Source organism: Hemitrygon akajei, chromosome 8 (genome assembly GCF_048418815.1).
Source record: "Hemitrygon akajei chromosome 8, sHemAka1.3, whole genome shotgun sequence".
Taxonomy (NCBI): domain Eukaryota; kingdom Metazoa; phylum Chordata; class Chondrichthyes; order Myliobatiformes; family Dasyatidae; genus Hemitrygon; species Hemitrygon akajei.
Genome location: NC_133131.1, coordinates 45,627,241 through 45,641,031, shown reverse-complemented (window position 1 = coordinate 45,641,031; position 13,791 = coordinate 45,627,241). Strand labels below are relative to the sequence as shown.

Sequence of the window (13,791 nt, the reverse complement as noted above, 5' to 3'; positions counted from 1 at the left end):
AAGGATTGGGATGAACTAGGTAATAAGTGTTTTTGGGACCTGTTTATCTCAGGATCTCTTGCTTCATTTGACCAATTGTCAACTAAATTTGCACTCCCAAAAACACATTTTTACAGATACCTTCAAGTTAGAGATTTCTTACATTTCTAATTAACTACTTTTCCTACAGGTCCTGATAAAAATTTACTGGATGATCTTTTAAATTTAAAACCTTTTGTTAATGGTTCTATTACCGGTATCTATAACTTGTTGATTGACTCTAGACAAGACTTTTTAGATAAAATAAAAAAAGCTTGGGAGGATGACCTAAATTGTCAGATTTCTGATTATAGATGGAATAAAATTCTTAAATGGGTTAATAAATCATCTTTCTGTGCTCGTCATTCTCTTCTACAATTTAAAGTGGCTCATAGAGCTTACATTTCTAAACAGAAGCTGTCCAGTTTTTATCTGAATTTTTCTCCACTTTGTAATAAATGCAACTCTTCTGATGCCTCTTTAATTCATATGTTTTGGTTTTGCCCTAAAATTGAAAAGTTTTGGCGGGAAGTATTCTATACCTTCTCACAACTTTTTAGGGTCCAATTTGACCCAAATCTCCTTACTGCCTTGTTTGGTGTTATTGCAAATGAAGATATAACTTTAAATACTCCTAACCTACAGGTTTTAGTTTTTAAAGAGCAAACATGAGGTAATCTGCAGATGCTGGAAATTCAAACAACAACACACACAAAATGCTGGTGGAACACAGCAGGCCAGGCAGCATCTATAGGGATAAGTGCTGTCGACATTTCGGGACGTGTTGTGGTTTTAGTTTTTACCTCTCTTTTAGCAAGAAGAGCAATCTCGATTAAATGGAAGGAGTCTACCCCTCCTACACATCTTCAATGGCTACGTCATATTATGTCTTATTTAAATTTAGAAAAGATCCGCTGCTCAGTCTTAAATTTGAAACAATCTTTTTATGATATCTGGGGACCTTTCCTAAATTACTTTTCCAATTTATAAAGTTTAACAGTGCACAGACTTTTATGTATATTTTTATCTTCTCTTCTTAAGCGAATATGTTTTTTTTCTAATTATCCATTATCATCCATCAGCTTTTTTCTTTTGTAGTTGGTAGGGAGTTGACTTTTTTTATATAAAAAATTTCTTTTATGATGTATGACCTATCTATAAATTTTTGATTACAAAGTGATATATCTTTATGTGCTATGCTATAACATTTTGATCAATTTTATTACAATATATGAATGTACACAAGATATGTTGAGATGTATCTATGTGTTGCACTCTGTAAATCTTGTTTTTTTTCTTCTGAATAAAAATATTGTAAAAAGAAATTATATTTCTCAACCATGTTAAATAAATATGCCCATTCAACTCTATCAAACGCCTTCATGCATCAAGCTGAATAACATATTCTGTGAAGTATATACCATGTTCATTAACCTCCTAACAAAATATGAGTAACTATTTTTAATAAATACTGTCTGGTCATCAGAGACAATTTGTGGCAATACATTTTCCAATCTAATTGCCAATACTTTGGAAAAGATTTTGGAGTCCACATTCAACAAGGATATAGGTCTATATGATGCACATTCACTGGGATCTTTATCATTTTTAGGAATTAAAGAAATATATGCTTCATAAAAGGATTGTGGTAATTTACCTACAAATAAGGCATCCTTAAAGATTCTACATTACCAAGGAGGATGTAGATTTGAAAAAAAAATTAAAAATTCTACAATATATCCATCTAAACCAGGTGCTTTACAAGAATTCATCAAAGAAATTGCTTTCTTTATTTCTCCTTACATGGTGGGTACATCTAATGCTAAATGTTCATTAAGTGGTAATTCCGGAATATTCAATTTCCTTAAAAATTCATGCATTATGGCAGAATTGTCAGAAAATTCTGATTGATATAAAGAGGTATAAAATTCTTGAAAAGATTTATTAATTTCGTCATGGTCAACCATTAAAGTACCATCCCGTTTACAAACTTTAATAGTCTGACATTTAGATGAAGCAACTTTCAATTGGTTGGCCAGTAATTTACCTGATGTACCACCATGTATATGAAATTGACTCCTAGTAATTGATTTTCAATCAGAGATGATAATAACAAACTGTGTTGCATCTGAAGTTCAACTCTCTTTTTTTATAAAGCTTCAGATTTGGAGCTGCAGAATATTTTTTATCAATTTCATTAATCTTATCAACCAATATACATATTTCATTATTAATTCATTTTTTCAATCCAGCAGAATATGAAATAAATTGCCCACAGATGTATACTTTAAAAGTATCCCATAATATCCTACTGGAAATTTCTTCTGTAAAGTTAGTTGAAAAGTAAAATGCAATCTGTTCTTTAATAAAGTTAACAAAGTTTAAGTCCTGAAGCAGTGCAGAATTGAACTGCCATTGTCTAGCACTCAAAGTTACATCAGTTAATTTGATTGATAATTTCAAGGGCACATGATCGAAAATGGCAATTGCATCATACTCACAGGCAGTAACAGATGGAACCAATCGAGAGTCGATAAAAAAGTAATCAATTCTAGAGTAATTATGATTATACATGAGAAATGAATGAGAACGCTTTAACATTATGATGTAAAAACCTGCAAATTTCTAAAATTCTGGAGTCAACTAAAAAGGAATTATTAAAAATAGTGGATTTGTTTGGAAGTACCTGATTGGATGTAGACCTGTGCATCGAAGGATTCAGACAACAGTTAAGATCTCCACCCACTATCAATGTATATTCATTTAAATTAGGAAGAGATGCAAATAGATGTGTAAAGAATTCAGGATAGTCAGCATTTGGTGCAAAGATATTAACCATAACAACTTTTTGGTTATAAAGTAAACCAGTAATTAACAGAAATCTACCATTTGGGTCTGAGATTGTTTCATAGTGAAGAAATGAAATCGAGGAGTCTATAAAATAGATACACCTTACACCTTAGCCTATGAGTTGGAGTGAAATTGTTGCCCCTTCCAAAACCTAACAAAACTCTGATTATCCTCCTTCCTCACGTGAGTTTCCGGGGAAAAGATAATCTGAGCATTCAATCTATGAAAAACATTAAAAATCTTCTTCCATTTAATCGGATGATTCAAACCATTCATATTCCATCAGACAAAGTTAGTAATATTATGATATGGTATGTAAAGGGTTAACCTTACTGCATAGGAAACTCATGAATCAGGAAGAGGGGAAAAGGTTTAATGGGGAACTGGAAGTTACGACAATTCAGCCATATTTGTAGTTTCAGATCAGCCTAGATAAAAGAAAAATTAAACTAAAGATAGCCCCACCGCCCATCCACAAAAACCAAAAAACTGGCCTATAGACAGCCAGTAAGCTATCTAGAAATTCCCCTACCCCCACTCTGTTGAAGGTAAATCTCCAAAATTGAAAAGAATGCAAAATACCACCCAGAGTCAAATCATTGAGAAAAGAATGCCATCAAAAAACACCAAATGTAAAAAAATATCAGCCATTTGCAAAACATTTTGAAAGGCGATTTCTTGGAAAGTGAAACAGAATACAATCTTATTAATATTTCAGGGGAAAAAATAATCAATCACCAAATCAGATTCTTAATTATTTTCAAAAATGAACAATTGAAAATAATAAAATAAAATAATAAAGAAAAAAAAGGAACTTTAACATAGAAGCATGATAAACATCCATACTCTAAAACAAAGTATGAGTGTTATCAAACCAAGGGCAAAAATCCTTAAACTTCAAAAGTCCAGCTTTATGAACTGGTTATTTGCTTATAAACCAAATGAATACAGACATGAAGAAACAGTAAATTTATTAGACAGCTGAGATTGAATGTTGATCCTCAAGGAATTGATGAGATGCTTCCATGGATTTAAACCATTTACGTGATTTATCAGGCAGAACAACTCTTAAACGAGCTGGTTGAAACTTTCTTTGATAAAGCTCAGACATCACCAGTTTAAAAAACAATCTTTCTCGCATTACCTCAGGACGGCAGTCTTCAACCAGACGAAACTTGAGGTCTCCGTGTTCAACAACCCCTTTCCGATAGGCAATTTCAATTAAATGCTCCTTGGTATGCACATAGTGGAATCGGAGTATAACAGGTCGAAGCTTCAACTCTTTAGGAGGTTTAACTCTCAAAGCATGGTGAGCACAATCAAATATAGGGGGAGTAGAGAGAACTTCAGAGCCAAACACATCCATTAAAAATTGAGAAAAAAATTTAGTAAGGTCACCACTCTCAATGTCTTCATGGAGTCCTATTATTCGCAGGTTCTGTCTATGACAGCAACTTTCCAGGTCAATAATCTTGAATTTATACTGTTCCAGTGTTTGAGTGGTCGAAGTTCATTTCTTTTCCAACACATCCAATCTACCACCTCTCTGTCTTCCAGCTTCATTGAGTTCAGAAATTTGCCGCTGTTGTTTTTCACTCTCCCACTTGAGTGCTCCCAGTCTACTTTCAATCTTCTTTAACCATACTTCCAAAGTAGAAAACCTTTTATCGAGTCTATCATCCAGGAGCTTCAACATAGCCTCCAAAGTGAGTGGAGACTGTTCAGGCTGTTTAGAATCACCTTCTCTCCTTCCACTTCCATTACTGGCTTCCTTGCCTTCGGCTGAAGCCTTTTGTCCCCGGTATTCATTTCCAGCGATTAAAATCAAAGTTCAGGCATATAAAAGTGTTATAAACACTTTAATATAGATAGTGAAAGGGTGGTAAAAAAATTGAAAATGAACAGAGTAAAGCCAAAATGCAACTTACTCCATCTAGTGCTCCAAGAGAACTCCAGAGGCTTGAATCAATAGGGTTCTAAGCTCGATGTGAGATGAGAACCCAATCTTGAGCTGATGACTGAGCACCAAACATCAGTTCAGGTGCTCTTTAAATATTAAACTCGTGGCACCAAAACAGGGCTGACAATTAGCCGGGTGGGCCTGAGTCTTTAAAGGGGCTGCACCAGCTTTCTATAGTCTGGAGAGTAAGAACGTCTATACCTCGGAGGCTGGCGTGATGTAACGTTGAATCAGGTTCATGAGTCTTCAAGTGAGACAGAAAGCACTGACTATGAATGGGTATTGATCTTTTACTTACAATAGTGAAAATTCGACCAAACATTCATGATCCCCAAGTTACAGAAACTACAATGCTTAATATTCACTGAACATCCTTAGATAAAAGCACTCACAGGGCATACCTTCCCAATGGTCTTGTGCACTGCTCACCTTAAACAAGGGAAGAGAGAGAAAGAACCCTCATGTCCTCTCTATACCAAGGATATTTGAAACTGGATACCAGGCAGCTAACCAATGGGAAAAGCAGATGCTGTTTCTAAACTAGCCAATTACGACAAAGCAGCTTTCGACAGGCAGAGTAAGCCATGCCCCCACAGGATACATCTCCTCAAAAGTTGCAAATACAATGATCCAACCCTCAGACTAGTATGATTCTCGTGAACTCCCCACATATAAAATACAAAAGTACAAAACCCAAAACTGTAAACCAAACAATCACCCCAGTACACTGCAGTAGTCCACCAGCCCCTTTGTGCCCCAAAAGGCCACCAGCCCTAGGAGTGTAATAGCCAATTAGCTGTCCCCCTCTTAATCTTATACACTGACTCTGAGATATCATCAACCAGGTGAGTGATGTTACCCCACGGGTCAGGGATTTAGGTGTAGTAGCAATCTTGACCAATAACAATACAAGTGCCACCTTCCTTGGTGAACACGTAATCTAAGGTAATCAGACTCGGTTCCTGAGACAGTCTGGTGGCTCATGTCGAGAAGAGCTATCATTCAAAACTTTCCTTCCTTTGTTATAGCCCTCTTACCAACCAGCATGGGCACTGGGGTGGCACCACATATCAACTGCACCACCCAGTGGGAACCACGTGTAGGCTTACGAACTGCGTATTCAGCATCTAACAAGTGCCCAGCTTCATAATACCATTTGGCATGGACACAGCCATCCCAGGATACCATTCCTGCTGACACTTGCCATCCACCTAGCATCTTATACCTGTACTCAACATACCTCATACACCACCGCTCTGGCAAGTGAGGAAATCACTTAAGTGTCAGGACCTTCCAATTAAACAAAGAGTACATAGGGAAATACCAGCCCTTAAAGCACATCCTCCAGCAAGGTTATTAAGGCTCAAGTTCCTTAAGGCTGTTACCATACTCTGGGTCAAAGTCTGGCTGGAATAGACGACTCCCTCCCACCTCCTCCAAAACAGAAGGCCAAAACCCAAAAAGCCAGATAATTTCCTTATTAAATGAATCAATAATAGTGGCATCCCATCTGCGGTGCACTAAGGAGTCCTCAATAAAATTCAGCAATCTGACCCGTTGATCCGATGTGCAAATTCAAACGCCATCTCCAGGAATGTATCACAGGATCTGCCATAACAACTCAGCATCCACATTTTCCATTCTGTAATGTAGGGAGATACAAATATACTTGCTCCTGATTAGTCACTGGATACTTAGAAAACACAAAAGCAACAAAATTACTAGAGTTTCTCCCCAAATACTCAATTCCCTCTGGAATATGGGCATCTCATATCCGGAATAAAGTTGCCCAACTTTCTACCCCATCAATTCAAACTTCATATGGCCAGTATAAAATATGCCATTCTTAAAATCAATTGCAAGGGGAAACAAGTAACAAATTAACAGATTGAGACATGATAAACACGTAACAGATTTTTAAAACAAAGTAACTGACTAAAGAAACACATAAAACAACGTAACAGATTAGAATACAAAACACAAAGGCCAGGCTGTTCTCCTCTTCATTTAAACTTCTTTTGGAACTGCAAAATCTTAATACAGACAGTTAATTTCTCACAAAGAAACAGCACACTTATTACAAAACAACTGAGAAGGGGAAAGCAACTGGGTGGGGCCCAACACATTTGCATAATCTCTTGAAGGCAAAGTTCTCCCACACACGCACAAGAGCACACTGAGGGATGTGGCCACACCCCACAGTAAAATCATACGCACTCTATTTACAGGCACGAGGGATGAAGGTCAAATCACCTCCTCCCTACAACAATGAGACACGAAGGTGCCAACCACTCCCTGATTGCCACAGCTGGAGAATATTAGCCACTGCCCTTTGTAGGGAATCGTGAATGGAATGTGCAGAATCTGGCAGAGGACAAAGGGAATCCTTAACTGCAGAGGGCATGTAGAATGACACTTCTCCGTCAATAGTCTTCCCATCTTGCTTCCTCAGAGAGTACTTACTCCACATTGCATAGAGGATTGAGGTGAAGCGAGAGGCTCCATCAGTCAGAGTAGATCATGGATATTGTGCCCTAGCTGTCTCGATACACAACCCTGGGCAGATTGATATGGAAAATAGACAATAGGCGCAAGAGTAGGCCATTCGGCCCTTCGAGCCAGCACTGCCATTCAATGTGATCATGGCTGATTATCCACAATCAGTACCCCGTTCCTGCCTTCTCCCCATATCCCTTGACTCCGCTATCTTTAAGAGCTCAATCTAACTCTTTCTTGAAAACTTCCACTGCCTTCTGAGGCAGAGTATTCCATAGATCCACAGCTCTCTGTGTGAAAAAGTTTTACCTGAACTCCATTCTAAATAGCCTACCCCTTATTCTTAAACTGTGGCCTCTGGTTCTGGACTCCCCCAACATCGGGAACATGTTTCCTGCCTCTAATGTGTTCAATCCCTTTATAGTCTTATATGTTTCAATCAGATCTCCTCTCATCCTTCTAAATTCCAATGTATACAAGCCCAGTTACTCCAGTCTTTCAACGTATGACAGTCCCGCCATCCCGGGAATTAACCTCGTGAACCTACACTGCACTCCCTCAATAGCAAGAATGTCCTTCCTCAAATTTGGAGACCAAAACTGAACACAATACTCCAGGTGTGGTTTCACCAGGGCCCTGTACAACTGCAGAAGGACCTCTTTGCTCCTAACCTCAACTCCCCTTGTTATGAAGGCCAACATTCCATTAGCTTTCTTCACTGCCTGCTGTACCTGCATGCTTACTTTCAGTGACTGATATACAAGAACACCTAGATCTCATTGTACTTCCCCTTTTCCTAACTTGACATCATTCAGATAGTAATCTGCCTTCCTGTTCTTGCCACCAAAGTGGGTAACCTCACATTTATCCACATTAAACTGCATCTGCCATGCAGTTGCCCACTCACCCAACCTGTTCAAGTCACTCTGCTTTCTCCTAACATCCTCCTCATATTTCACACTGCCACCCAGCTTTGTGTCATCTGCAAATCTCCTAAAATGGAGCACAAGCTGTTGCCCATATAGCAAGCTCCCCTTCTCCACGTATCTTATGAACCTAAAGGAATGTCAGAGACCGATACAGTTTGGAACCAGCAACATCGCAGGAGTTTCCAGTCAACATTGAACTCAATGTAGACCCACCTTAGGGACTCCAGCTCTGGATTTCTCCCTCGGAGTTTACTCCCGAAGCCTTCCCCATGAGTGGGTATAGCAGCAAGGCAGTGGAGGTTTGAGATCAGAGTTTTCCATCACCTAGATGAGCTGCCAACCATGGCTCATGAGCCCCATCTGCCCAAAGCAACTGGTTTTAATGTGCCAATAACCCACCCTTGCCCCCTCTCCTGCCAGCAGAAATAGTTCCGCTGGGATTAGTAGCTAAACCACACATGAAGGCCAAGGACCTGGACTTGGTTGTCAGAGGCTATTAGAGGTGTACACCAATGGGAGCATTTAATAGGTAGTGGGAGCTTGTCCCCATTACCACCCCAGCTATAACAACATTAAGGAACCCGAGGGTCGGGGTGGGAACCCCATTGACATGCTCATCTGGAAGCCCAGCTCTGAGCAATACGAGAAACATTTCCTCATGGGACATGTGGGGTCCCCACTACCTGTTGTTTATTCTCCAACTGGACGTTGGAGAATTCAATGTTCATACCAAGGGGCTGGAGACTACCCAGACAGTATTGAATTCTCTAACTTCCAGTGATTCCCTCCCCCTCCCTTCCCCCATCCCAGTTCCACTCTGCCTCCTCCTCCAGCTGCCTATCACCGCTCTCGTGATTCTGCCTTCTTCTACTACCCATAGTGCTTTCCCCTTACATTCCTTCTTCACCTCTCATGCCTCTCCCCTCCCTGCTTTCCCTCCCACACCCCTTGATCTTTCCTCTAATTGGTTTTTCACCTGGCACCTACCAGCCTTCTCCTTCCCACCCTCCCCCCACCTTCTTTATAGGGCCCCTGTCCCCTCCCTCTTCAGTCCTGATGAAGGCCCGAAACGTCGACTGTTCATTTCCATGGATGCTGCCCGACCTGCTGAGTTCCTCCAGCGTGTTGTGCGTGTTGCTTTGACCCCAGCATCTGCAGAGTATTTTGTGTTTATCTGTTAGACCCTACCCACCCTCAGCCTGACCCTGTTAAGGTTCGAGCCATGATACCACGGGGTGATGATCCTACTGTGGGGCTGGGGGATGGTAACGTCTGGGTGGGTAATGAAAATGAAGGAGGGAGGCTAACTTAAACCCTTCGGTTTAATCCTAGAAATGATTGCTGTCTCCCTTGCGTGTCCGAAACAGAATGGACCAGGCCGGTGATCATGCATTCCCACACCCACCTTGGGAGTCATCGGTCCGCGTCTTCTTCCTCCTGGGTAGGTGATAGGTGCTGACAAAGGGGTGTAATACCATCGTCTCTTAAATGCCTCAAAGTTTTCTACTTCTATCACTACCCCAGAAGAGAGTTCCACGCACTCATCACTGCCTGTGTAAAAAACTATATCTGACATGCGCCCCCCCCCCCTTACTTTACTCCAATCCCATTGAAATTTTATGCCTCCTGGGATTAACCATTTCCAACCTGAGAAAACAAAAGTCTCTGGCTATTTACCAGGAAATCTGCAGATGCTGGAAATTCAAGCAACACACACAAAATGCTGGTGGAACACAGCAGGCTAGGCAGTATCTGTAGGAAGAAGTACTGTCGACATTTTGGGCCGAGACCCTTCGTCAGGACTAACTGAAAGAAAAGATAGTAAGAGATTTGAAAGTATGAGGGGGACGGGGAAATGCAAAATCATAGGAGAAGACCGGAGGGGGAGGGGTGAAGCTAAGAGCTGGAAAGGAGATTGGCAAAAGGGATACAGAGCTGGAGAAGGGAAAGGATCATGGGATGGGAGGCCTAGAGAGAAAGAAAGGGGGAGGGGAGCACCAGGGGGAGATGGAGAACAGGCAGAGTGATGGGCAGAGAGAGAAAAAAAGGGGAGGGGGGAAATAAATAAATCAGGGACAGGGCAAGAAGGGGAGGAGGGCCATTAATAGAAGTTAGAGAAGTCAATGTTCATGCCATCAGGTTGAAGGCTACCCAGACGGTATATAAGGTGATGTTCCTCCAACCTGAGTGTGGCTTCATCTTGACAGTAGAGGAGGCCATGGATATATCTCCCTCCTGGCACTTATCCTTGTAAGCGGAACAAGTGCTACACCTGCCCTTACACTTCCTCCCTCACCACCATTCAGGGCCCCAGACAGTCCTTCCAGGTGAGGCGATGCTTCACCTGTGAGTCGGCTGCTTTGGTATACCATGTCTGGTGCTCCCGGTGTGGCCTTTTATATATTGGTGAGGCCCGACACAGACTGGGAGACCGTTTCGCTGAACACCTATGCTCTGTCCACCAGAGTAAGCAGGATCTCCCAGTGGCCACAGATTTTAATTCCACGTCCCATTCCCATTCTGATATGTTAATCCATGGCCTCCTCTACAGAATAAGAATCAGGTTGGGTTTATTATCATTGACAAGCGTCATGAAATTTATTGTTTTTCAGAAGCAGAACAGCATGATAGAAATCATTCTACATTCCATAAATAAACAGTGCAAATGAAGACAGTGAGGTAATGTTTGTGAGTTTATTGACTGTACAGAGATCTGATGGAGAAGAGGAATAAGCTGTTCCTAAAATTGTGAGTGAGTCTTCAGACTCCTGTGCCTCCTCTCTCTGGGTCATTAATGATGGGTGTCACCTTCTTGATGCTCCTCTTTCCAGCATTGGTGGAAATGATCTTATGCACTACTAACCAATTGGTCCCTGCTGTCGCTATGTTCATCTGTTCCATGCGTTACCATTGGGATAAGGATTATCAGGATTATTTTAGTGTTTCAATACTAAGGGGCAGAAGTTTAATGTAAGGGGGGAGTTTAAAGGGGATGTGCAGGAAAGGTTTTTTACACTGAGTGGTAGGTGCTTGGAATGGACTGCCAGGGGATTTGGTTGAAACAGATACTATGGAGGCATTCATGAGGTAAACACTGGAATATATGGGGAATAGAGGGATGTGGATTAGTCGTATGCAAAAGCGAGTTCGTTTCGTTTGCCATTGTGCTTGGCTAAGACATTATAGATCGATGACTCTGTTCCCATGGTGCATTGTTCTGGGTTTTACGTAATGTTCTGTGTCTCTTCAAATATGTTTATTTCAAGATCTATAAAATTTACAACACTACCATAAAACACTAGAAACAATAACAATAACTAACACAAACTAAATTAAAATATTCCCATCCTTATCAATGATGCATTGATATCCAAACCAGGTGAGACGAGTTGTTCTCCCGAGACTCGAGATCGTGATCAGCCATTTACGAGTAGCTCTCGGTTAGGTTTCACTGCTAATGTAAAGGTTTATTTGTAAGTTTTCACTCCTAATGTTATAGTTTCTCTGTAGCAGTGGTGTTTGGGTTATGACTAGAGATAACGGGGGCTCTAGAATGTGCGCCATCCAATGAGAGGTGTGTTGTTTTTTTCTTGTGTCTGAAAGAAGGTATTCGCGGGTTATTTGGTTCGGCGGAGGATGGAGAGAGAAGACGCCAAAACGGAGAGGTGGTAGACCGCAGGACTGAATGGGCGTGGAATGGGGTGGGGAGTCGACGACGCTCGGGGGAAATCAATGGAGAATGACCGGACGGGGAAGTCGTGAGCTCCAATGTGCGAATTAGACCGTTTCATTAAAATGGGCCCTTTTCGTTTGTTTTCTTCACTAACCCTCTAGTCAAATTAAGAATTATAGAGCCCAATTGTTTAATTGCATACTGTGCACTGTTTGTTATTTCGCGGTACTGATTTGTAACGGGAAAACATCACGCAGCATCCACACAAACGAGATTTCACAAGTTTGGCGGGCCGGAGAGAGTCTTTCCCTAGACTAACGCAGCCTACCGAACCTGAGGGTTACATACGCATCCATTAACTCCAGACCACGGTCAGCCATTTCGCATCCTCTTGACTCCAGAGCACGGTCATCCATGTACGCATTCCCATGATTCAGATCACGGTCAGCCATTTACGCATCCCCGTGACTCCTGATCAGGAACTCGGAAGAAAAGGAGTGAAGCGGTGATTGATCTCACATCTGCTGCAGTACCGGCTGTGTACAACATTGTGTCAAGACACCAACTAAATACAAGCGAGAGGAACAGTGTCTCCTGTTACACCCGGGTGTTCTATTAAGAACACTGAACTCTCCAATTTTAGATAAAATGCTTTCTCCTCTGCCCCCTTTTCTCTCTCACACTGATCTTCACAGTTCCTCCAACACCCACTCGACCAATACACCTGATCTTTGTTACCAATGTTAATTTTCGCCTGCCCCGTCCACTCCATCTGCCCGTCGTCCACAAACAATCCTCCCACTAGGTCCCCACCCTCCTTCCGCTGTTTCCATCTGTCCAACTCCCTTATTTGGCCTGACGCTCCACTTTTTCGTCTTCTAAATGGTTCCACACCTGCCGGTTCCACCAATCAGCTCCTGTTACTGCTTCTGCTCTTTCCTCCTCCATCTGCCAATCACCCCTCCTCTGCTGGCTCCACCAACTGCTTGCCAGCTCCCCGCACGCCTTTATATATCTCCCCCTTCACCTGAATTCCCCTCCAGAAATACTGTCTGACCTGCTGACTTCCTCTGGTGATTTTCCTCCTGATCCAGAATCCAGTAATTACAGTCTCTGGTCTCCGGGACACACTCGTTCCATTAAGTGTGAGTGTGGACTGGCAGTGTAGACATCTCCAACACCCCCAATTCACCTTCCTCTCGTGCTCTGCGCGCAGTTTGTTTAGTGCTCGTTTGCTCTGGAGAACATGGACATCTTGGCTTTCCCGCAGCTCCTGTTCAAACTCTTCGACAGGTTCGCGGCGCTGGCCGTGTTCTGCACCGTCTTTTGCCTGGTCTTTGACTTCATGAAGAGGCGCAAGACGTGTGGGAACTACCCTCCCGGGCCCCGGGGCTTACCTTTCGTCGGGAACATCCTGCAGGTGGATCTGAGCAACCCTCACCTGTCATTCGCAAAGGTAAAGATCGAGAGAGAGTGAGGTAGTGTTAAGATCGTGGCTCCCAGACCCCAGGACACCATTAACCCTTGCCGTTTCTTATCTGCCATTGAATGACCTTCACTCCCATACTTCTATCCTGTTAATTGTGTCTCCTTTACACCCGTTCAATTTTATCCTCCAGTTATCCTTTGCTCCCTATTTTCCTTCATATACATGTTTTAGTTCTCCATATCTTTCCCTGGGCTGTGATCCAATGTTTCAGAGCTCCTTTTATTATTAAAGTATTTTACATTAAATTCTTGTTCAACCAGTTTCCCGTAGCTGGGGGCGGAGACTTCAAAGACAGGGTTCTTTCGGTTCTGAGGACTGAGGGGAAGGAGCGGTCGGATTTGGAATGTCTAATTAGTCCCCGTCTCTCAGGGAAGAG

At 41.9% G+C, this 13,791-nt stretch overlaps 1 protein-coding gene across 1 annotated transcript in view; it reads left to right on the top strand.

Annotated features, from left to right (window-relative positions):
- The first annotated feature begins 12,958 nt into the window (after positions 1-12,958).
- Positions 12,959-13,791, top strand: part of LOC140731857 (cytochrome P450 2D4-like) — a 41,967-nt gene continuing 41,134 nt past the window's right edge. Inside the window, exon 1 of the mRNA XM_073053778.1 lies at positions 12,959-13,382. Within this exon, the coding sequence (XP_072909879.1) occupies positions 13,173-13,382 (210 nt within the window). The 5' untranslated portion in view covers positions 12,959-13,172. The remainder of the gene's footprint in view (positions 13,383-13,791) is intronic.